This window comes from Hemiscyllium ocellatum, chromosome 8 (genome assembly GCF_020745735.1).
Source record: "Hemiscyllium ocellatum isolate sHemOce1 chromosome 8, sHemOce1.pat.X.cur, whole genome shotgun sequence".
Classification (NCBI taxonomy): Eukaryota; Metazoa; Chordata; class Chondrichthyes; order Orectolobiformes; family Hemiscylliidae; genus Hemiscyllium; species Hemiscyllium ocellatum.
This window is the reverse complement of record NC_083408.1, coordinates 23687934-23711289: the sequence shown is the minus strand read 5'-3', so window position 1 is coordinate 23711289 and position 23356 is coordinate 23687934. Positions and strand designations below refer to the sequence as shown.

The 23356-nt window shown below is 40.1% G+C and overlaps 2 protein-coding genes across 2 annotated transcripts in view; one reads left to right on the top strand and one right to left on the bottom strand.

Moving 5' to 3' along the window:
* The window catches only part of stard9 (StAR-related lipid transfer (START) domain containing 9), a gene marked incomplete at its 5' end in the record, with an annotated part of 264669 nt that extends 250704 nt beyond the window's left edge, over positions 1 to 13965 (top strand). The window contains 7 exons of the mRNA XM_060828639.1: positions 560 to 671; positions 4629 to 4756; positions 5388 to 5452; positions 6585 to 6790; positions 10707 to 10786; positions 13240 to 13398; positions 13481 to 13965. Coding sequence (XP_060684622.1) covers positions 560 to 671; positions 4629 to 4756; positions 5388 to 5452; positions 6585 to 6790; positions 10707 to 10786; positions 13240 to 13398; positions 13481 to 13582 — 852 coding nt within the window. The remainder of the gene's footprint in view (positions 1 to 559; positions 672 to 4628; positions 4757 to 5387; positions 5453 to 6584; positions 6791 to 10706; positions 10787 to 13239; positions 13399 to 13480) is intronic.
* A 121-nt stretch (positions 13966 to 14086) lies between these two features.
* cdan1 (codanin 1) overlaps positions 14087 to 23356 on the bottom strand; it is a 127924-nt gene continuing 118654 nt past the window's right edge. The window contains exons 26-28 of the mRNA XM_060828285.1: positions 22558 to 22754; positions 15094 to 15207; positions 14087 to 14966 (exon numbers count right to left, since the gene is read on the bottom strand). Coding sequence (XP_060684268.1) covers positions 14829 to 14966; positions 15094 to 15207; positions 22558 to 22754 — 449 coding nt within the window. The 3' untranslated portion in view covers positions 14087 to 14828. The remainder of the gene's footprint in view (positions 14967 to 15093; positions 15208 to 22557; positions 22755 to 23356) is intronic.

Genomic DNA, 23356 nt, shown 5'->3' with positions numbered 1-23356 from the left:
AGATGTGTTCTTGAACAGCTGCAGTCCACAATGCCCTTAGGGAGGTGATGCTAGGGTTTTGATACAGTGAGAGTGAATGAACCTATTTCTAGGTCAGGATAGTGAGTGGCTTGGAGTGGGATTTGTAGATGATGGTGTTCCCATTGTACCTGCTGCCCTTGCTCTTCTAGAGGGAAGTGGCCATGAATTCAGAAGGTCACATCCCATGTTGGCACTGCGTGCAGGGGATGTGAAAGTGGATGTTTAAAACTAGTAGATTGGCTGCTTACTGAGCAGGTCAGCTTGTTCTGATGAGCTTTGGGTATTACAGGAGACTGCTCATATGGTAGAGAGGCATATGTTTTGGAGCTTGGTAACACAAGGTTTTAAGCTGTGTCTACCCAGAATAATGAGTTAGACATTTTACCCAACGGAATTCCAGATGTCAGTATGTCAGATGTCAGATATTTGGAGTTTTATTGCTTTTCTTGCCATTTAGATTCAGGATTCCATGGGTTTTCTTTTACAGTATATTTGTTTATTTTAGTTGCTCATTGTTTTGTTGTCTTTTGAATACTAGAACAAAAGTGGTATTGATGCCTTGATAACTAGTAGAGGGCGGACAGCATATCGAAGGTCACATGTTAATGTAACAGACCATCCAGCAAATGTGACCAGCGAAAGTATCCACGGTAAGTAACAGTGAATATTAACTCAATGTGTACTAACCTCCATTCACCTATCCCCTCAGTAACTGGATATATATCTCAATGTGTACTAACCTCCATTCACCTATCCCCTCAGTAACTGGATATATATCTCAATGTGTATCAATCTCCATTCACCTATCCCCTCGGTAACTGGAGATATATCTCAATGTGTACTAACCTCCATTTACCTATCCTCTCAGTAATTGCTCACCCTGAGCAGCTTCTCATTCAACAAGACCTCACATTAAACCACCTCCTCCTTCGGTGGAGTTGTGGATAGTGCTGAAGGATGTTCCGGGTTACAGAGGGACATAGATAAGCTGCAGAGCTGGGCTGAGAGGTGCTAAATGGTGTTTAATGTGGAAAAGTGAGAGGTGATTCACTTTGGAAGGAGTAACATAAACGCAGAATACTGAGCTAATGGTAAGAATCTTGGTAGTGTAGATAAGCAGAGAGATCTCGATGTCCACATACATAGATGCCACCCAGGTTGATAGGGTTGTTAAGAAGGCGTACAGTATGTTTGTTTTTATTGCTAGAGGGATTGAGTTTCAGAGTCACAAGGTCACATTACAGCTGTACAAAACTCTGGTGCGGCCACACTTGGAGTATTGTGTGCAGTTTGGGTCACCACATTATAAGAAGGATTTGGAAGCTTTGGAATGGGTTCAGAGGAGAATTACCAGGATGTTGCCTGGTATGGAGGGAAGGTCTTCTGAGGAAAGGCTGAGGGACTTGAGGCTGTTTTTGTTAGAGAGAAGAAGGTTCAGAGGTGATTGAATTGGGACATATAAGATAATCCGAGGGTTAAATACGGTGGACAGTGAGAGCGTTTTTCCTCAGATAGTGTTGGCTAGCACGAAGGGATGTAGCTTTAAATTGAGGGGTGATAGATATAGGACACATGTCAGAGGTAGAGGTAGATGCATGCAAAGTCCTGTAGCAGTAGTAGACTCACCAACTTTAAGGGCATTTAAATGGTCGATAAACATATGGATGAGAATGGAAATGTGTAGGAAAGATAGGCTTCAGATTAGTTTCACAGGTCGCCATAACATCGAGGACTGAAGTACTGTGCTGTAATGTTGTTATGTTCCATTTCCATGCGGCCTTATTTCTGTAAATTCCTTCAACTCCAAACCCCTCCCAAGTTATCTACACTTCTCCAACAGTGGTCTCTTGCACATTCCTAATGATCATTAGTCCAAGACTGGTGGCAGTGCCTTATGTGCCTACATATGCGCTGTTTTAGGCATGTCTGGTAGATCAACTGGCCAGTTCAAACACATGGGTTCCTGTAGATAAGTGTGTGGGCATGGAAATCGCCCAACAAAGTACATGACAAAAACCCCACAAGTTAACAACTGAATATTATTTCTGAAGTAGTACATTGAAACTCTGTTCTCGTCGTGTTTTCATAGCCTAATACAGGTTTGTGTCACCACTAAATTACAGTATTATGTGGGGAGCAAGAGAGGAAATTGCAGTACCATTGGCAATGATCTTTTCATCTTCACTGTCAACAGGGGTGGTACCAGGGGACTGGAGAGTAGCGAATGTTGTGCCCCTGTTCAAAAAAGGGTTTAGGGATAACCTCGGGAATTACAGGCCATTTAGTCTTACTTCTGTGGTAGGCAAAGTGATGGAAAGGGTACTGAGAGATAGGATTTATGAATATCTGGAAAGACACTGCTTGATTAGGGACAGCCAGCACGGATTTGTGAAGGGTAGGTCTTGCCTTACAAGTCTTATTGAATTCTTTGAGGAGGTGACCAAGCATGTGGATGAGGGTAGAGCAGTGGATGTAGTGTACATGGACTTTAGTAAGGCATTTGATAAGGTTCCCCATGGTAGGCTTATGCGAAAAGTCAGGAGGCATGGGATAGAGGGAAATTTGGCCAATTGGATAGAAAACTGGCTAACCGGTCGAAGTCAGAGAGTGGTGGTAGATGGTAAATATTCAGCCTGGAGCCCAGTTACAAGTGGAGTTCCGCAGGGATCAGTTCTGGGTCCTCTGTAATTTTTATTAATGACTTGGATGAGGGAGTCGAAGGGTGGGTCAGTAAATTTGCAGATGATACGAAGATTGGTGGAGTTGTGGACAGTGAGGAGGGCTGTTGTCGTTTGCAAAGGGACTTAGATATGATGCAGGGTTGGGCTGAGGAGTGGCAGATGGAGTTCAACCCTGCCAAGTGTGAGGTTGTCCACTTTGGAAGAACAAATAAGAATGCGGAATACAGGGTTAATGGTAGGGTTCTTAGTCAGGTGGAGGAACAGAGGGATCTTGGGGTCTATGTACATAGATCTTTGAAAGTTACCACTCAGGTGGATAGAGCTTGTAAGAAGGCCTATGGTGTATTAGCGTTCATTAGCAGAGGGATTGAATTCAAGAGTCGTGAAGTGATGTTGCAGCTGTACAGGACTTTGGTTAGGCCACATTTGGAGGACTGTGTGCAGTTCTGGTTGCCTCACTTTAGGAAAGATGTGGAAGCTTTGGAGAGGGTGCAGAGAAGATTTACCAGGATGTTGCCTGGAATGGAGAATAGGTCGTACGAGAATAGGTTGAGAGTTCTCGGCCTTTTCTCGTTGGAACGGCGAAGGATGAGGGGTGACTTGATAGAGGTTTTAAGATGATCAGAGGAATAGATAGAGTAGACAGTCAGAAACTTTTTCCCCGGGTACAACAGAGTGTTACAAGGGGACATAAATTTAAGGTGAAGGGTGGAAGGTATAGGGGAGATGTCAGGGGTGGGTTCTTTACCCAGAGAGTGGTGGGGGCATGGAATGCGCTGCCCGTGGGAGTGGTAGAGTCAGAATCATTGGCGACCTTTAAGCGGCAATTGGATAGGTACATGGATGGGTGCTTAATCTAGGTTAGATGTTCGGCACAACATCGTGGGCCGAAGGGCCTGTTCTGTGCTGTATTGTTCTATTATACAACTCAGTAAACATTACAGCATTCAGCTTGCTCCTTTAAACACCTGAGAATACAGTACAGATTGTTCTACTGACTTTGTCATTAAAATTCCAAGGTTCCCTCTTTTGTTTGAATATTACTTGAAGATTTTGTGGTTTTGAAACGTCATGAGATCTAGCCAAAACAAGGGATTACAGGATTACAAAAAAAAAACTGTAGCTGGATTTATTGTTATGAAGTTGAAGGTGTGAACTGTACCTTTCAGAGAGAGTGAATGCTGTTCTGCACCGAGAGCTTGCAAGAACAGTCTCAGTGTACTGAAAAATGGAAAATATATAACATATTTGACTGAAAAAGAGTTGGTTGTTGTTTTGATGACATTTCGAATTTAACCAATCAGTTTAAATTATGCCCAAGATACTAACACCCAATCGAGTTTGAATTTATTGTTTTACCAACATCGAACCAATGAGACAATCCAATATTGGGGATATAAAAAAAACAGCCATTTCGAAAATCAGACAGAGCAACTGCCATTGAGAGATAGAGAGACAAGACATTGAAACATTGTCAAAAGTATCTTTTCATATGAAACATCTACACAATAAAAAGAAAGATGACCCAGGAAGATCTTCAGCCAGAAGAAGAAAGACACAGAAGATGACAGCCACTGTATGATTTTGAAACTAAGTTGATGTAATTTGAATAAGTGTTTTATTGTTATAGGGGCAGGTAATAAGCAGTTAAGGGAAAGGGGGGGGTAGTCTTAGACTTGTGAATAGTTGTTGTTTAATGTTCACTTTCAGAATTCAAGAATAAACGAATATTATTTTCTTTAAATAGTGTAATTTGGGAGTTCTCTGTCACTCATATTTTAACAGCTTACGAGGTGAGGTGAGCTTTTCTGGATGTCTAGTTTAATTAACAGAGGGGTTCACCGCCATGTCATAACATTATGGAGTATTGAACATGCTTCAGAAGAGGGAGTTATATAATTACATAATTTCATTTTCTTACTGCAGCTTCCTGCTCACCTGTTGAATCTGTCTCAGGGAATATATCACACCACATCAGTCACACCGCAAGTTCTAACTACTTTAAAAAATACCAGGATTTGGCAACTCACACTATAGCTTCTGTTAAAGCAGAGGTATGTTTTTCCAGGTAATGTTGATGAAAATATCTTTTTAATGGGGATTGCTGGCTGTGTCTGCCACTGCGGAAGCTCACAGCCCTTCAATTCCTCTTTTGAGTGGCTCATTCTTGATGTTATCTTAGCCAGTGAAGTTCAACAGTAAACAAACAGGAGGCTGAAAGAACACAGCAAGTCAGACTGCATCAAGAGATGGAGAAGTCATTGTTTTGGATATAACCCTTCAGTTCTCATCCTGAAGAAGGGTTAAATCTGAAACGTTGACTTCACCACCACCTTCTGCTGCCTGGCTTGCTGTGTTCTTCCAGCCTCCTGTTTGTCTACTTTGGATTCCAGAATCTGCAGTTTTTTTTGGTCACTAGGTGAGGTCCAACAGATCTGGGTGGATCATGGCAAAGTCAGATTTTCACATTGTGTACCTGTATATGTGGTTCCGACTGGGGTGACTGGGAAGTATTCTACACTTTGAGGTGATCTTCATCGCTGAGCAGTGGACCCACTCGTAACAGCATTACTCCCAACCAAAATGAACTAATTCTGCCCAGATCATTAGATGACCAAATGCCATATGCAGTTTATTATTTATATTTCCCACAGAAACCATCCTGGCAGTTTCTTATTTTTTCAGGTCATGGTGGCGTCCATCAACAATCTCAGCAATCTTCTTCAGGGCAAATCAGCAGCTGGTTGGAGGTAGGTGTATTACTCTGACAAGTCAAAACCTTTTCTTCTTGTTCTTAAGTTTACACTCCCTTAGCACCCTTTTTGAGGTATTCTTGAAGCACACTCATTGTAATGCAATACCAGTCTGTACACAGCAAACTATAATGACAAATCATCTGTTGAGTGTCATTGGTTGAGGGATAAATATTGTCTGAGGCACTGTTGCAATAGGAAAACGTGTTCTTCTGTTCTTTATTACTGCCTAGATCTGTGCTCTTATGGTGGTTTCCAATTTAATATTTATTTGGACAAAAGTTCAAAGGATTGTGGATACCTGGATTTTTTTAAAGATGTCAATGAAAAGACAATGGAGTTCTTTTTTAATAAGCCATTTCTTGCAAGTCACCTGTCTGCAGACCCCCTGCATGGATTGACCACTGGAAGGTTGCACCTTCTCTTTTGAGAATGTTTGGAGTTTGCCCTTGGTGATTGACCTGGGGACGGTAGGATGCTACACAGCTCAGCTCTGAAAACCCTCTATTATGATTCCAGTATGGTGCTGGAACTCTGGTCCAGTCTGAACCCTGACTGGCCCCTGTGAAGTATCTGGAGGAAACCTTGATAATGTGTTTCCTGAGCAAGTTATATCGACAAAGATCTCAAAGACATTTGCTTGTGTTTGGTGCCATGGTCTTCATGTGATAGAATATCAGATTGACACCATCGTTTCACACCATCCTTTTCTTGTTCCCTTCAAGGTCTAAGACTTATTGATCAAAACAAATCATTGCAGAGTGAAATCAGTATCTATCTCTTCAGCTAGTATATGTGATTTGGGATATTAATAGGGGTAGATGTTCATATTTTCCTGATACAAACTTGAGGTGTTAATCAGTTTTACATCTTCATTGAGAAAGGTTTGTTTACAATAAGTGAAACTTTGTGTTTAATAAATAAACATGATTGATACGTCTCTCTATTTATCTTGTATATCTATTGTATAATTCTAATATAGAGAAAGCATACAATTGGCCATGTTGAGCACTGAGTAAAACAATTTTGTTTATGCTGTAATCCTGGGTGTGAACTTGAAGTTTTGACAAAGATAGGAGTAATCCCTCAAACTAACATCGTGTGATTTCATATTTGTTGTGTTCATTAGATATCACTGCACAGAAAAAGGGGTCCAAATATTCTATAAGAAATATGCCTCCCCAACCAAGCATGGTTTTCTGGGTGTTGGTATGATTGAGAAGCCATTACACTGTGTGTGGTGCATTGTGAAAGATCACAGTAAGAGGCAGCTTTACGACAGCTCAGTGAAAACAGTGAAGATACATCAGCAACTGGGAAGTGGCATTGAACTTGGTAAGTTGCTACTAACCCCAACAAAATCCTGAGATAGCAAAATAACATCATTTGATAAATGTAAATTGAAGAAAAAACAATGTTGGAAAGAAATCATGCAATTACTTTTATTGCTTCACGTCTCCCAAGTTTGATTGTTTTGAGAAATGTGGGAAAACAGGTGTATTTGATCATATCTGCCAATTTTATCACCTTTGGAACTCTTTTACTTGAACATCAAATCTGGGGCTTATGATACCTCGTCTCCCACCTCTGTGGTCATCAATAATCTCAAACCCTCCTGTGTAGCTACACTGTATTACAGTCAAGAATCTCACAATCACTTTGCAGCGTAGCCAGATGAGGGGTTGGTGATGATTCGCCATAGCACGTTCGCTGCCGCGGATTAGCCGCTGTCGGTTCTCCACCAGCGTTTCTCCACTGGGGTCGTTTGACCAGTGGAGACTATTCGCCACCGGAAATATACATGTACTGATTGTGTTCCCTCCCGCCTGTTCGTTCATACTTCTCAGTTCCCTTTATTTGTACAACTACATATTAATAAAAAAAAGAGGTGAAATAAATATCATTTTGTTGGTTTATACATAAAAATGAAGTACAAACACTTGTGGTGGCGAATCGTCCTCAGTGGCCAATGGGTGATGGCTAAGCGTCCTCGGCGGTGAAAGGATAGTGGCTAATTGCTGGCGGCCCGACCAGATGAGAACCTGGCAGTTTCCACATTTCTCAACATTAGTGAGGACATTCATGTTCACCATGATGACGCTTGATCAATATGCTCTGGCATTCCTACCCCAGTGTCACAGTAAGGATTTCCAAAACACTTAGCTGCACTATCCCCGATTACAGTACACTCTGCGTGTCTCAATATATAACTTCCTGCAATGTGTATTTTAAGGATAAGTAAATAATGTGAATAAACCCCACATTCTCTGGATGTTTGTATAGTGGTTGCATTATAGAAAACCACTGGAGAATTTGCCCAGGATATGTAAATAAGTAGTCATTTTTCAGTCCTGTTAACATTTTTGCACATTCTTCTGTTTTGATGGCTAATACATGGGAGCAGAGTGACCTTCACTCCTGCTCACCTTTACACTGGTTATGAGAACGCAAATAGAGTAGAGAAAGTTAAGATAGATGAAGATGTTCAAAATTGAACAGAGAGGCAAAATGGGAATTTTTTTAATGTAACAAACAATGATGAACACCAAAGGGAAATTATGTTTAACTCACTTAATGGAGTTTTTTGTTGAAGTAACAGAGTGGATTGATGAGAGTGAATTGTGTTGTCACTGTTGTATATATGAAGCTTCACGAAGTGTTTTATAAAGGACCTCAGAGAAATCTGAAGGTCATGAACGAGGGATGCAGTGACAACATTAGCACAGAGTTAGCTAAACAGCAAAAAATGTTGTGACGATGTGGGTTCCAGTACTGTTCACCAAGGTTTGTGATTAGGACACTGCTTTTCCTTTATCTTGGCTATACAGGACAGAATCTAATAGACTTCAAAGGAAACAAATCTAAATGCAGTAAACAGCAAGGACATACATTGGAGCAAGAATAGGTCATTAGGCACCTTGAACGCTCCCCAACATTTTATATAATTACAACTGATCTTCACAGGCTCCTTTCATGCAAGCTGCTCAAAATTCTCAATATTTCGAAGATCAACCTTTTTTTTGATCCTCTTTAAGTGGTTTCGTTGATCTAGTCTCCATTATTCTCTGGTTTCAAACATTCACTGCTCTCTAGGAGAAATTCCTTTGTATAACTGACTTAAATGAGTGTCTTCGAGGAGAAAGTGAGGTCTGCAGATCAGAGCTGAAAATGTGTTGCTGGAAAAGCGCAGCAGGTCAGGCAGCATCCAAGGAGCAGGAGATTCGACGTTTCGGGCATAAGCCCTTCTTCAGGCAAGATTCCTGAAGAAGGACTTATGCCCGAAATGTCGAATCTCCTGCTCCTTGGATGCTGCCTGACCTGCTGCGCTTTTCCAGGAACACATTCTCAGCGGTTAAATGAGTGTCTCCTTATTCTATGTCCCCTACTTTGCCCACTAGTGGAAGCATTTCTCAACATCTACCTTGTCAAATCCCTCCAGAATCTTGGATATTTTAATAAGATCACTCATCATTCTTATAAACTCTAATAAATAAAGACCTAACCTGCTCAGTGTGATAAGTCAACCCCTCCGTCCCAGGAATCAGCCTTGTGAATCTCTTTCAAACTGCCTCCCATTTTTTAAATACAGGGAATAAAACTGGACACACTATTGTAGGTGCAGCTTTGCAAACACCCTGCTTTTAAACACCACCTCCCTCCGCCACAGAAATAAAGGCCAAAGTTCAATTTGGCACCTTGATTCCTTGCTGCACCTAGGGGCATACCTTTTGTTTCATGCACAAAGACAACCAGATCCCTCAGAGCTGTAACTTTGGAATCTCTCTTAATTTAAATAATAGTCTGCCTTTCGATTCTTCTGACCAGAGACCTGGGGGGGAATGTTTTGAATGTTATTGATCAGGCTTATAAAAATATTTTGGGGCACCTTGGCTTTGTGAACAGATATATTGGAGGACTGAGAACATTCCTGGGTACTGCTCTTTAGGAATGGTAGGCAGAAGTGGGCACTGCAGATGCTGGAGATTGGTGTTAAGATTAGAGTGGTGCTGGAAAAGCGCAGTGGTCAGGCAACATCTGAGGAGCAGAAAAAAAATCGATGTTTTGGGCAAAAGCCCTTCATCCACTTTATACCATCCTGATCATGTAGTTTGTGCTGTCCATGTAGCACCTCGATCCTGGAGGAACATTGTCTCATTGTTACTGTATCAATTGTGTATGGTAGAATTGACAAATAAAAAGCTACTCTACTTTTCAGAGTTTGAACTTTAAAATAGTGGTAAATTTTAAATTGGTTACATATATGAAGATTTTTTAAAATAACTAGGTCAGATAATCCTGCAACAGTGACTTAATCCAGTATGTGTTATCCCCTAGAGTACTAATGAAAAATTGTTTTATTATGGTAGTTTACAACAGGTGGATTTGTACTTGGTTGAGGATTAATTCTAGTTTAGCAAACCAAGGCAGTTTGGAGGAGACCTGAGTCGAATCAGAGGAAGTACTGTAGTTCTCCTCACAGTACCTCAAGAGTTTAGTTTGTGTAACTTACAGCCCAAGAAAGATTTGTTAGAAATCTGAGAGTTGTGAGAAAATCCAAGATTTCAGTTTTGAGATTATTCAGGTAAAAAGACTACATAGTTCCAAGGAAAAAAAATCAGATTTGAGATTTTGTTTTGCTGTTTTAAGAAATTCCAAACTGTATTCTATAATTGGTTGTTTTTTGCTTTTGTGTAGTAAACTTCTGTCCCCTTGTTAAAGAAACTCTGTAGCCTCATGTGATTGTTTCAGTGACTGATAACCATAATAACTAAGATAAAAGAACATGATCCATCAAGTCGGTTTTCATTCTGGGATATGTACTGCTGTACATTAGCCAGAATTGTAATGAATAAGGATAAAAAAAATTAGAGCAAATTGTTGTTAAATGGAATGTAGTTCTTCAAAGAACCAGATTCCATAGTAATATTCAAGAGAATTTGTTGAATGTTTTGAGGCATGTGGGGTGGGAATAATTTTCAATGAATTCAATTTCAAAGAGCCGACATAGGCACGACATGCTGAATGGATTCCTGTGTTGGAATCAGACAGGAGACTTGTTCTTTAGCAGGTGAAGTTGATGCAGTTCAGAGTCTCAATATGCAGATTATGTATTTATATTAATTCATTAAAAAAAAGTCAGCAACATTTTTTGACAATTCAGTCCCAATTTGCATCATACATTGCTTTAAATAAGTGTTGAATGTTCCACTGAAAATTCATGCTACTCTATTTGATTATCTTTTTCCTCAAGTTTATCTTGTGAATGACACCTCTGTGTGCTACCTCAGTCAGCCTCGGGACTTCTGCTGCATCAGTGTGGAGGCAAAAGAGGTAAGGCGGTTTCCTTTTCAGGTGGATTCTTGTTAGGGCAATGGATATGTTGCACTATTTGATTGACAACTACTATAAATGCCAGTCATAGACAAAGATAAAGAGAAAACAAGAAATGGCAAAGAAGCTCAATACTTTGTTTTCACCGAGGGACATACCAGAAATCAAAGGAAAATAGAATTAGTAAGAAGATTGTACAGGAGAAATTAATGGGGCTGAAAGTTGATAAATCCCTACAACCTGATGGTCTATATTCTAGTGTTGAAAGAGGTGGCTGTAGTCATTAGGTTCTAGAGTACTTCCTGTGGATTGAAACATAGTACATGTCACCCCAGACTCAAGAAGCAACCAAGAAGGAAAACAGGAAACTATAGACCTATTAGCCTTATAAACGTTGTGGGGAGAATCAGTTATAATGAATGGATAAATAGATACTCAGATAATAATTGGCAATAACATGGATTTACGACTGAAATACTGTTTGACAAACCTTTGGAGCTTTTATAGACAAAATCGGTAGCCAATGGACATAGTAAGACCAATAAGAAATAGGAACAAGAGTAGGCTGTTTGGGCCCACAAGCACACCATTTACTAGATCATGGCTGATGTGAGGAATATCACGTCTACTTTCCTGCCTTTTCCCCATAACATTTGAGATAGATCCTTACACAGTAGCCAAACCAGCCTTAAATATACACAAGGACTCTGCTCCCACAGCACTCTGTGGTAAGAAGTTTCAAAGAATTTCAACCCTCTGAGAAGAAATTCCTCCTCAACTCAGTCTTAAATTGGTATCCCTTTATTCTGACATTGTTCCTGAGGGAAACACCCTCTCATATGGCACTAGGTCTGAGATGATGATAGTCCTTTTATTACTCAGCAGGTTGTGATTCTTTGGAATTCTCTACCACAAAGTGTTGTGGAAACTCAGTCCTTAGGTAGATTAATGGATTTCTGATTACTAGTGGCATGCAGGGTCATGGGGTTGGAATGAATAATAAACATTGAAGTGTTTAATCAGCCATGATCTTATTGAATAGCCTCTGACTTATGCACGCAGGATCACAAGAAAAGGCTGTTCACATTCTATTTGTCTCTTTAGTTAAAGGATATAATTGCATTAGAAGTAATTCAGAGAAAGTTCAAATGATTGTTTCCTGGAGGGGTGGGGGGTGTTATCCATTTGACCTGTTTGAGAGTAAAAGAATGAGAAGTAATCTTATTGAAATGTAAGATTCTGAGGGGACTTCACAGAATGGATGTCTATGCTTGTGAGAGATTAGAACCTGAGGTGAGCACAAATTTAAAAATGAGGTCTCCATTTAAAATGGAGTTGTTTGCCTGTAGAAGTGGAAGCAGGGTCAGATTCCTGAAGGACCAGGGTGTCAAGGCTACAATTAGATTAGCCATGATCTAGCCTCCTAATCTATATGTTCATTTGTATATTAATCACCTTAAGTTCCATTGCCCACTCATTTTTTAGATCCACTGAAACAGCTATCAGGTGGTTAAAAATAAATTAATCGTCCTAAACCTCATTCCCTATGACACAACAGTAATGGTCTGCAAAGTGTGTAATACAGAACTCGGGATGCTTGATTGGATTTTGTGAAAGAAGTCACAAGTCCTTGACAGCCAATAAATTACTTTTCTAATGTGCATTCTGATAGCAACTCCAAGTCAGTCAGGTAGTCTTAGATTAGATTAGATTACATAGTAAACAGGCCCTTCGGCCCAACAAATCCACACCAACCCGCCAAAGCGCAACCCACCCATTCCCCTACATTTACCCCTTTACCTAACACTACGGGCAATTTAGCATGGCCAATTCACCTGACCTGCACATCTTTGGACTGTGGGGGGGAAAAACCAAAGTACCCGGAGGAAACCTACGCAGACACAGGGAGAACGTGCAAACTCCACACAGTCGTCTGAGTCGGGAATTGAACCCGGGTCTCGAGCGCTGTGAGACAGCAGTACTAACCACTGTGCCACCGGGATGCCCACGAGGTGTGGGTGTCGAGTGTGGTCTTATAGTGTGGCATTCAGTCCATTTCATACTTACTGGCCTACAGCAGAAAACTATAGTCACTCCTATAAACAGATCCTGTATCCCTACCAGAAGACCATAATAGGTTCAGAGATGGCAACATTTGTTCTCCAAACAGGCTACTGTGAACCTATTTAGCTGCAGGTATGTTGCTGTAGCTTTTCAGAAGGCAGAGCAGACATTCAAAGAAGAGATCAATTTGGAGACCATGTTGACAGGATCCATATTTTCAGGAACATTACTTTCATGGTGCCCACATTTTCTCTCACATCCCAATAAGTTGGTAGGGGAGTGAAAGCTCCATTTATTAATGGAAAGATAATGGTTTGGCAGTGATAACAGACTTTCATTTACAGTGAAGTTTGTTAGAGTATAGTACGAACACATCATTCTTTCATCAGGATCAGCAGTACATTCTCGCAATGCAATCAATATATGAGGAATCAATGCCTCGGCCTGTGAAGGATTTGGTACGAGGGGAAATGATGCCAAGTGGCTGGATTTTGCAGCCTGACACACAGAATGGAAAGGAAATAACTAGACTTATCTACTTGACTCAGGTAACAATTATGCATTACAACTAAATTAGTTTTTAAAAATGTTGAATAAAACTGATATTGTTGTTCCTCTCTGATTTTAAAGGTTGACCTTGGTGCTCCTGCTCTCCCTGCCAGACTGTTGGGGTCAGTTGCTAAGCGACAGCCTTTGTGCATTGCCAACCTAGCCAGCTTGTTCTCCTGTTGATTTATTGTTGTGTAAAGATAGGTACTGCATAGGTGCAGCCTCCTCCCTGCTGCATTATTAATCTAATCAGATTTGGCGTTCAACTTGTTACCTGTCTAACTTAAAATCAGTAATATTGAAGGTTGTGTTTAATATTGAAGTTTTGTACAGATTTTTGTATTTTAAACTGAATCTTACTGCAGTTGCTAGGTGAATCCTTGTGAAAGCTCAAGACAATCCTTCCTTCGGAACAAAACACTGTGGCTGTTCTGGGTTTTCTATTAAATGTAAAGTTAAGATTTTTATTTTTGTATGCAAAATTCCAATTGCACTTATTTATATGTTATTTTATACAATCAATTCTGAAATATAATTATCATATGCCATGGAATTAAGTAATTTGGATGGTCATTAAATGCTTTGATTTGTAAAATATTGTCATTTTGGTGAGATACTCCATTCTCCTAGCAGGAGGCCAATAAAAAGCCATAAAAATAATTTCAACACAAGGTCTACATACTGCACGATCACTTCTTTATTGTGGTTGGAAACAGAGGACAAATAGAAGACAAGTTCAGTACAGTCTTTCACATTGTTGGATGGAGCAGGAGCTAGGCTGCATTTCCTGCCCTTGTCCCCTATTATAACTGGACCAGAGATTTGAAGGATGCTGTGCTCTAGCTTGACCTTCCTAATGCATGTATCTTACACTCCTCAGGATAATTGTAAGAATGTCAAAGCATCAGAATGATTTAATATAAAATACAGCATCATATCTCTCCAATAATATTTAACTTAAAATCAAAAGCTAAGTGAGGTGCTGACATAATGAAGCTCGGAATTCCTGTTTGGCCCAATGAATGAGACAGATTGCACTTTATAAACAAGCTTTTGTTTTTTCTCTTAGCCCATCTTTCAGTACAGGATTTTAAGGAATACAATTCATACTTTATTTCAGTGTCAATTCTTCAACTTGAGTGCTCGCCCTGATCCTCTAGTGATGGTATCATTCTGAAATGGATCTCTAAATACTTATTATTGCTTTGTTTAATATACACAAATTGTTTGTAAAATCAGTCAGGATTGTCAGTTCTTCATTAATTATAGCCAAATCGAAAATTGTTAGGAATAGTCCAATGTGAACTACATTAAATATTCACAAGTGAATATTTTATTAAATTTAGCAGCATCAGTAAAATATATAAAATATCCTTGCCCACCCCAAATGAATTGCACTTATGAATTGCAAAATACTGAGAGAATAAGGCTAGGTGTTTTTTGTAGAAGTCAATCTCAGCCCTGCTATTTTACTTGGTAACGAATTTGGCATCTGGTCTTCCATTTTATCCATATTTGCCAGTTCTGAACAGATCCCAAATACGGATTCTATCACAAGAATGAAATCCTGAAAGGGACAAAAGAATTAGTTTTTAAATATTTCTACTATTTTCAAACCAACATGTACAAGAGCTGAGATAATATCTCCGTTCAGAGAAAACTTTTATTGAACAGAATGATTCAAGCTCCATTACCTCAGGCCAAGGCTGCCATGAAAGGTCCCTCCAGCAACTCTCTATTTCTGAAGGCTTCATCAGCCCCTGCTCAGTAAGGCCACGAATTAGAAAGGAGAGTTCATTCCAACATAACTGAGGAGGGGCAGGAAAAGATGGACAAGAAAAGAAACTGGTCATAAAGGATAACATGAGAAATTTTAGTGTTCCCAGTTGTCATCTCTTAATTATAAAATAATATATTTCAAATTGTAAAATTTCCTTTTACCCATTTTGTTTTAAACAGGTTGACGTCGTTGCTATGAAATATTTACAAGGGCTGATTCCTTGGCATATTGCGAGATGCTTTCTTACATGAATTGTGATTTATGGAGGGTAATTTTTTTAAAATTTCAGTTAGCCTGACCATCATACTCACTGATTTTACAAGCTCAACAAAGAAATCAAGAGGAAATACTAAATTCACTTTTAGGGCTTACTGTTCTGCATCCCTGTTTGTTGGAATGGAGGAATCTAGTCAACTTTGCAACAATCTTTATTTCTAGGACATTTAAATTAAAATAGGCTTATAAGAAAAGCCACTTGATTATTGTCTTATGTAAGTTAACCAAAATTTTAGGAACAGCAGCAAGGAGGCCACCCTTGTCCACCCATGGTGTAATCCAGTCAATTGCATTCAGTCCTCTCCTAGTTAATTTCTAACTGTCTATCTAATTTCTTTTTGTAATCATTGGTTATCTCCACTTCTAACCCCTTGTAACTAGCAAGAATCAGATCATTGCCATTCATATTCCCCCTCCATCTCTTATCCAAAATCTTAAAACTTTATAGAACAGAGGAACCAAGACAATTTACAGTCCAGGAAGCGGCCCTTTGGCACTCCAAGCCTGAGCCAATCCACTGTCTAAACCTGTCACCCAATTCCTAAGCATCTGTATCCCTCTGCTCCCCATCAACTCATCTGCTGTACCTGCCTCTACTACATCTGCTGGTAACACATTCCAGGCACCATCACCCTCTGTATAAAATACTTGCCACGTGTATCTCCCTTAAACTTTTTACCCCTCACTTTGAAAGCGTGCCCTCTCGTCACTGAATCCTTCACCCTGGGAAAAGGCTTATCTCTATCTACCCTGTCTATACCTTTCATGATTTTGTAGACTTAATCAGATCCTTCTTCCCGCCCCCAATAATATCCTTTTTTCTAATGAAAACAATCCTAACCTACTCAACCTCTCTTCATAACAGGCAACATCCCTGTAAACCTTCTCTTGCTCCCTCTCCAAAGCATCCACACCCTTTTGGTAATGTGGTAACCAGGACTGTATATAAGATTCTAAATGCAGCTGAACCAATGTCTTGTACAATTTTAATATGAGCTGCCAGCTAATACACACAATACCCCATCTGATGAAGGCAAGCATACCATATGTCTTCCTGACCACTCTCTGCCTGTGCAGCAACCGTCAGGGTACAATGGACCTGCACTCCCAGCTCTCTCTGCTCATCAGCTTTTCTCAAGGATCTTCCGTTTACAGTACCGTTCGCTCTAGAATTAGACTTCCCAACATGCATCACCTCATATTTGCCTGGATTGAACTCCATCTGCCAGTTCTCTGCCCAACTCTCCAGTCTATCTATATTCTCCTGTATTCTTTGACAGTCCCCTATGCTTTCTAGTACTCTTCATGTCATCTGCAAACTTGATCATACCAACAGTGCCCTCTTCCAGATGATTTATGTACATCACAAGCAACAGTGATCCCTGTGGAACACCAATGGTCACTTACCTCCATTTCAAGAAACTCCCTTCAACTAAGTGTCTCCTGTTACTCAACCAGTTCTTTATCCACCTAGCTAGAATACCCTGCACACCATGTGACTTCACTTTCTCCATTAGTTTATCAAACGCCTTACTAAAGTATATGACATCTACAGCCCTAATAAAGTTGGAAAGTCATGATCTTTCCTGCACAAAACCATATTGCCTATCACTGATAAGCCCATTCTTTTCCAAATATAAATAGATTTTATCCCCAAGTACCTTCTTCAGCTACTTTGCCACCACTGACATCAGACTCACTGGTCTGTAGCTACCTGGAATGTCCCTCCTACCCTTCTTGAACAGGGGGACAAGGGTAGGTCTTGCCTTACAAGTCTTATTGAATTCTTTGAGGTGGTGACCAAGCATGTGGATGAGGGTAGAGCAGTGGATGTAGTGTACATGGATTTTAGTAAGGCATTTGATAAGATTCCCCATGGTAGGCTTATGCGGAAAGTCAGGGGGCATGGGATAGAGGGAAATTTGGCCAATTGGATTGAAAACTGGCTAACCGGTCGAAGTCAGAGAGTGGTGGTAGATGGTAAATATTCAGCCTGGAGCCCAGTTACAAGTGGAGTTCCGCAGGGATCAGTTCTGGGTCCTCTGCTGTTTGTAATTCTTATTAATGACTTGGATGAGGGAGTCGAAGGGTGGGTCAGTAAATTTGCAGATGATACGAAGATTGGTGGAGTTGTGGACAGTGAGGAGGGCTGTTGTCGGCTGCAAAGGGACTTAGATATGATGCAGAGCTGGGCTGAGGAGTGGCAGATGGAGTTCAACCCTGCCAAGTGTGAGGTTGTCCATTTTGGAAGAACAAATAAGAATATGGAATACAGGGTTAACGGTAGGGTTCTTAGTCAGGTGGAGGAACAGAGGGATCTTGGGGTCTATGTACATAGATCTTTGAAAGTTGCCACTCAGGTGGATAGAGCTTGTAAGAAGGCCTATGGTGTATTAGCGTTCATTAGCAGAGGGATTGAATTCAAGAGTCGTGAAGTGATGTTGCAGCTGTACAGGACTTTGGTTAGGCCACATTTGGAGTACTGTGTGCAGTTCTGGTCGCCTCACTTTAGGAAAGATGTGGAAGCTTTGGAGAGGGTGCAGAGAAGATTTACCAGGATGTTGCCTGGAATGGAGAATAGGTCGAACGAGGATAGGTTGAGAGTTCTCGGCCTTTTCTCGTTGGAACGGCGAAGGATGAGGGGTGACTTGATAGAGGTTTATAAGATGATCAGAGAATAGATAGAGTAGACAGTCAGAAACTTTTTCCCCGGGTACAACAGAGTGTTACAAGGGGACATAAATTTAAGGTGAAGGGTGGAAGGTATAGGGGAGATGTCAGGGGTGGGTTCTTTACCCAGAGAGTGGTGGGGGCATGGAATGCACTGCCCATGGGAGTGGTAGAGTCAGAATCATTGGCGACCTTTAAGCGGCAATTGGATAGGTACATGGATGGGTGCTTAATCTAGGATAGATGTTCGGCACAACATCGTGGGCCGAAGGGCCTGTTCTGTGCTGTATTGTTCTATGTTCTATGAGCAACCCTCCAGTCCTCCAGCACCTCACCTGTGTTTAAGGATGCTACAAAGATCAGGGCCCCAGCTATTTCCTCCCTTTCCTCTTTCAGCAACCTGGGATAGATCCCATCTGGTCCTTGGGATTTGTCCACCTTAATATCCTCTAGCTTACCCAACACATCTTCCCTACTTATGTCAACTTTATCTACCAAATTGCCTCTTATTCTTCTTGGCATAAAGGAGATTGAAAGAACCAACTCAACCTTGTAACTAAACCCTCACTTCATGAACCATTCAGGTAAATCTCTTCATCCTCTCAGGAATGGTCGTAACATTTCTAAAGTGATAGTTCCCTCCTTTTGTACCCAGTCTCTCTGTTTAGGAGGTTGAGGATTCCATAAGCTTTGTTAACCATTCTCAACATATCCTTTCTTCTTCAAAGATCAACACACGAACTCTCAGGTCCCTCTGTTCCCAGAATGGTGCCATAAGTTGGGGTTGAATCTCCCCACCACTTCAGGCAAAATGCACACAGCTCACCTCTTTGTATTAAATTCCATCTAGATTTTGCTTGCATAGCTATATCCTGTTGCAGGCAACTTGCATCAACTTCTGTTTACCACTTTTCCAAATTTAGGAAAGACTTTTCTTCATTAGTCTTCTTGACAATTGCATTATGGTAATTAGTGAGGCAATAAGGGACCCAAATTAACATTAGATTTTAAAACAACTAATTGATACTTCCTAGGCTCACATTTCTCTTTAGAGTCAACAAGTGTGGTACTAGAAAAGCACAGCTGGTCAGGCAGCATGCAATAAGCTGGAGAGTTGACATTTCAAGCATAATCTCTTCATCAGGAATGTTCTTAATGAAGAGCTTATGCTTGAGATGTCGACTCTCTTGTTCCTCGGAAACTGCCTGACTGGCTGTGCTTTTCCAGCATTGCACTTTTTGACTGATTTCCAGCATCTGCAATTCTCACTTTCTCTTTAGCTCAAGTAGCTTTTATGAAATTGTAGTTGTTTACCAGGCATTTTGCTTTTTTTTTGGAATGAAAACAATTATTTATTTTTGTTTTTTTTACACTAAGTAAGGATTTCCTACTTCCCACATAAATCATATTCTTAAAGGCCCTTTAATAAACAGAAATTTAAAAATCATACCTTAAGTTGAAATACTTTACTGACTAAATTCCTACATTGATCAATGAAATAACTTCAAAAATATCACACAAAATTATAAGTTTGGAGCAACTACAGGTCACTCAACCCATCACGTTTGCTCTACCATTCAATAAAACCGTGGCTTTATTTCACATTCCCATGTACCATTTCACATGTTTATCAAGAATTTGTCATTGCCTTAAAAACATTCATCTCTTATAGAAGAGAATTCCAAAACACACTGCCTGGTGCAAACAGCCGCAGGGAATTACTGCATGGTCCTACTTCAAAGCAAGCTAAAAGAACACCTGTTCAAGTTGTGGAAGAGTAATGATGGAATTGACCCTTATATGCGTCTGTATGTAAAAGGTGCACACAGTGACGTCCTTTAAAACCCTATCATGTTTGGTTCTACACAATATAAATTGGTCAAATAGTTGAACAAATTGTTTAACATACACGTTGAAGGACCTACATAGCAATTGCAGTTTCTGTTTGTGATTGTTTAATATTGCTATCCAAACAAAAGTATCCTGTTAAGGAAGCCATTTGGACCACATCATTATGTCATGACAATTGAGACGTGATACCATTGTCTGAATCTGAGTCGAAAGTGTCATGCTGGAAAAGTACAGCAGGTCAAACAGCATCCGAGGAGCAGAATAGATGTTCCTGATGAAGGGCTCATGGTCAACATGTTGATTCTCCTGCTCCCTGGATGCTGCCTGACCGGCTGTGCCTTTCCAGCACCACACTCTCGACTCTGATCTCCAGCATCTGTAGTCCTTACTTTCTCCCATTTTCTGAATCTGTATTTATTAAACTCTGCAATTCATGCAGTTAAGTTCCATTTTAATACCCAGGCCTCACTAACATCTTAGTTTCCAAAAGAAATACATTTCCAATGGAATGACCTCTAATCACCTAGCCCTTACACATTATATATTTGCTATATTTCAATCTGCAGCCTCATGTAAGAATTTCCTTCCTCACCTGCACACAAACAAATTCCCTTTCCTCAACTCATAATAGTTGAGTAATTTGCTGATTTATTCTCTCTAATGGCCCAAGCCATTTTTTTCATCCTGGAAGCTTGAGGCTCGAATAGGGGTATCAAAGGTATAATAGGTACCCTGATCAGATCATCCATTGTATTTATCCATTGGATTTAACATTTCTGCTTTTGGTCTTGAAAAGTGTTATTTTACCTCAGAATACTCGAACAGTAAAATATCACAAAAATTGGTTCAAAGGTGAAGCTTGCTGTTTCATGCTGCTTCTATTCAGGACCAACACAAGTGGTGTTCACCACTAACAAGATGCTGTTGTCAAGTAAAAAAAAACGATCTGCCTATCACACAAACGAGTCATGTAGCACAAGAACTTTAGTGCTACTGCAATGCCAGCTCTGTCGGCAGTACTTCCCAACAACTTGCTATTAAAGAGATCTAGGTTGTTCCTTCAATAGACAGTGTATTAACCGTACCCAGTCAGTCCGTGCTACAGACTCAACATAGCATCCAACATTAGATTTGATTCCCAGAATGGAGAGGATTTGCTAAACAATCCCAATTATGCTAAGAATTAAATCAAATTGAAAGTACTTTAATGTAGGAGGCTTTGTGGCTCACTTGAGTACAAAAAGCCATGTATATTCATACACAGGGCCCTTTTCTATGTAAATATAGAACATGTTCACGTCTTGCACCATTTTACAAGTCAAAAGCTTGGAGACAGCCACATATAGGGACAATACCTATGACAATTCCTTGCCCAGACTGAATTGCTTCATTTGAATTTAAACAAAAGCAACATTCAACTGTTCCCTAATATATTCTTTATAGCAACACTTCTATCTCCTTGTCAAACAATCACTTTTTTCACATGAAGTATAAGTTGCTGTTCCCTTTGAGATTTGGTATTAGAAACATAGAAAACAGTTGCCAGAGTACGCCATTCGACCCTTCGAGCACATCATTTTTTCCCTGATGAGTACAAGAATAAAAGCTTTGAGAGCATGTTGTTCTTCTTTCACCAATACTCAAATATTCCTTGCTCAACAGTTACACAGGGAACACACTACAGATGTTTAACTTGAGTTCACGTTGCCACATCCAGTAATGTCAATGCCTCATGCTGAAGCTCCTGAACCCCAGCGGGGCCTCTCGATTCCACGATCGGTCAATAAGTACTCACAATTGGTCTTGCTGTTAAAGACTTCACTTGTTATTTCTTCATACGGCTGGGTGCATTGCGTCTGGAAACACAGAAGTTGAGCACTTCCGTATTCTTTGGAGGAGCTACACACACAGCCTAACACAAAGGCATTTTATACTTTTCTTAAAGCAGGGTACATGGCATGATTGCACAGTACATTCAAACAATTACCAATCAATACTTGATATTGCTTCATCGGCAGTTACATGGTCCAATGATATTAACTGGTAAACAATTTATGTTCCAACGCTCAAGTCACTTTTCTCTCATGACACAGCCACTACACTTGCACCCGAAGGTCAGCCAGAGTGGTTAGTACTTTATTATCTTGTTGAGTTACTTCTGTATCCTATAGGGCACATTGTCTGCTGATCTCTTTTTGTAGCAGTCTGTGGTTAGTTACTTATGCAACTCTAGCAGAATTAGCAGCCTAGAGGCCATTTTGTCATGCGAACTTGCATCGAAAAGCCACCTTGTTGCGGCCTAAGTTACCAAGAGCATCCGTCACGTGGTTGTTCCTAACTGCAACTAGTCACACAGGTGCAGGTCATGAGCCTCCATGTCCTAGTTCAGCCTAATTCAGGTTTCAGACTCTCACTGCCTCCAATCAACAGAATTGAGCAAACCCACGACTTAAGAATCTGTCTCCAAAAATAATTAGCAGCCTGAAGTTCAAAATGAGACAACTGGAAAAGAGTCATACAAAAATGTCATGAATTCCTTCAAAACAAAACTGATTGTATTTCAAAAACACTTAAAAGTTACCTTCCGATTTCTTGTCTCTATTGTATAGGAAATGTTCTTCTCACTAAATATTAGTTGAAAAGGTATAGGCACACAGAATTCATCCTTCCACAAAGTGAGGAGGAAACTAAGCAAATGCTGGATAGACTTGCAAAAAGAAGCCTGGTCTCTGGAATCCTTCTTCATATTACGGTTAGAGAGTGGAACTTCTCCTCCAACTGTGGAAAAAAAACAGGTGAGACCGCAGTTGGGTAGAATTGAAGGTATCTCAAAGTAAGAGGAATCTAATCTAATCTACTGCTGAAGGTTTCCTTTATGCCACATGTACATTAAAAATCATGATGTAAATATATTACAACATGAGCAAAGAAACCTGCCATAACTGACAAAAGTTAGCTCCCCAAACGCAAGTCTTAAGATAAGGACAGGATAGTTACATGAAAAATTAGAGTAATAGTACAAAAGAAAACTTCCACTGTTGAAGACAACTACAGTAGTTAATGTGGGCTCACTGGCAACATCACTTCCATGAGATTAAAGTTTCAATTTTACTCCAGAATTTAACCTAGGCAGACTCCTGAGTGTTGCATTGTCAGGCACTAACTTCCATTAAATTGAGTGGGTATCTGCAATCTTGGTTAGATATAATTGATCAACAAGGGGAAGATGGTAAGGAGACTATACCTAAGGGAGATATAGACCAAGTGAGCGTAGACTTAGGTTCACATGTTAAGTTCTAATCAATAATTCAGGTTTGAATATAGATGAAGAGTTAAAATCTGATTATGGAACCAACAAATTTCAAGTCAAATAGATTTGT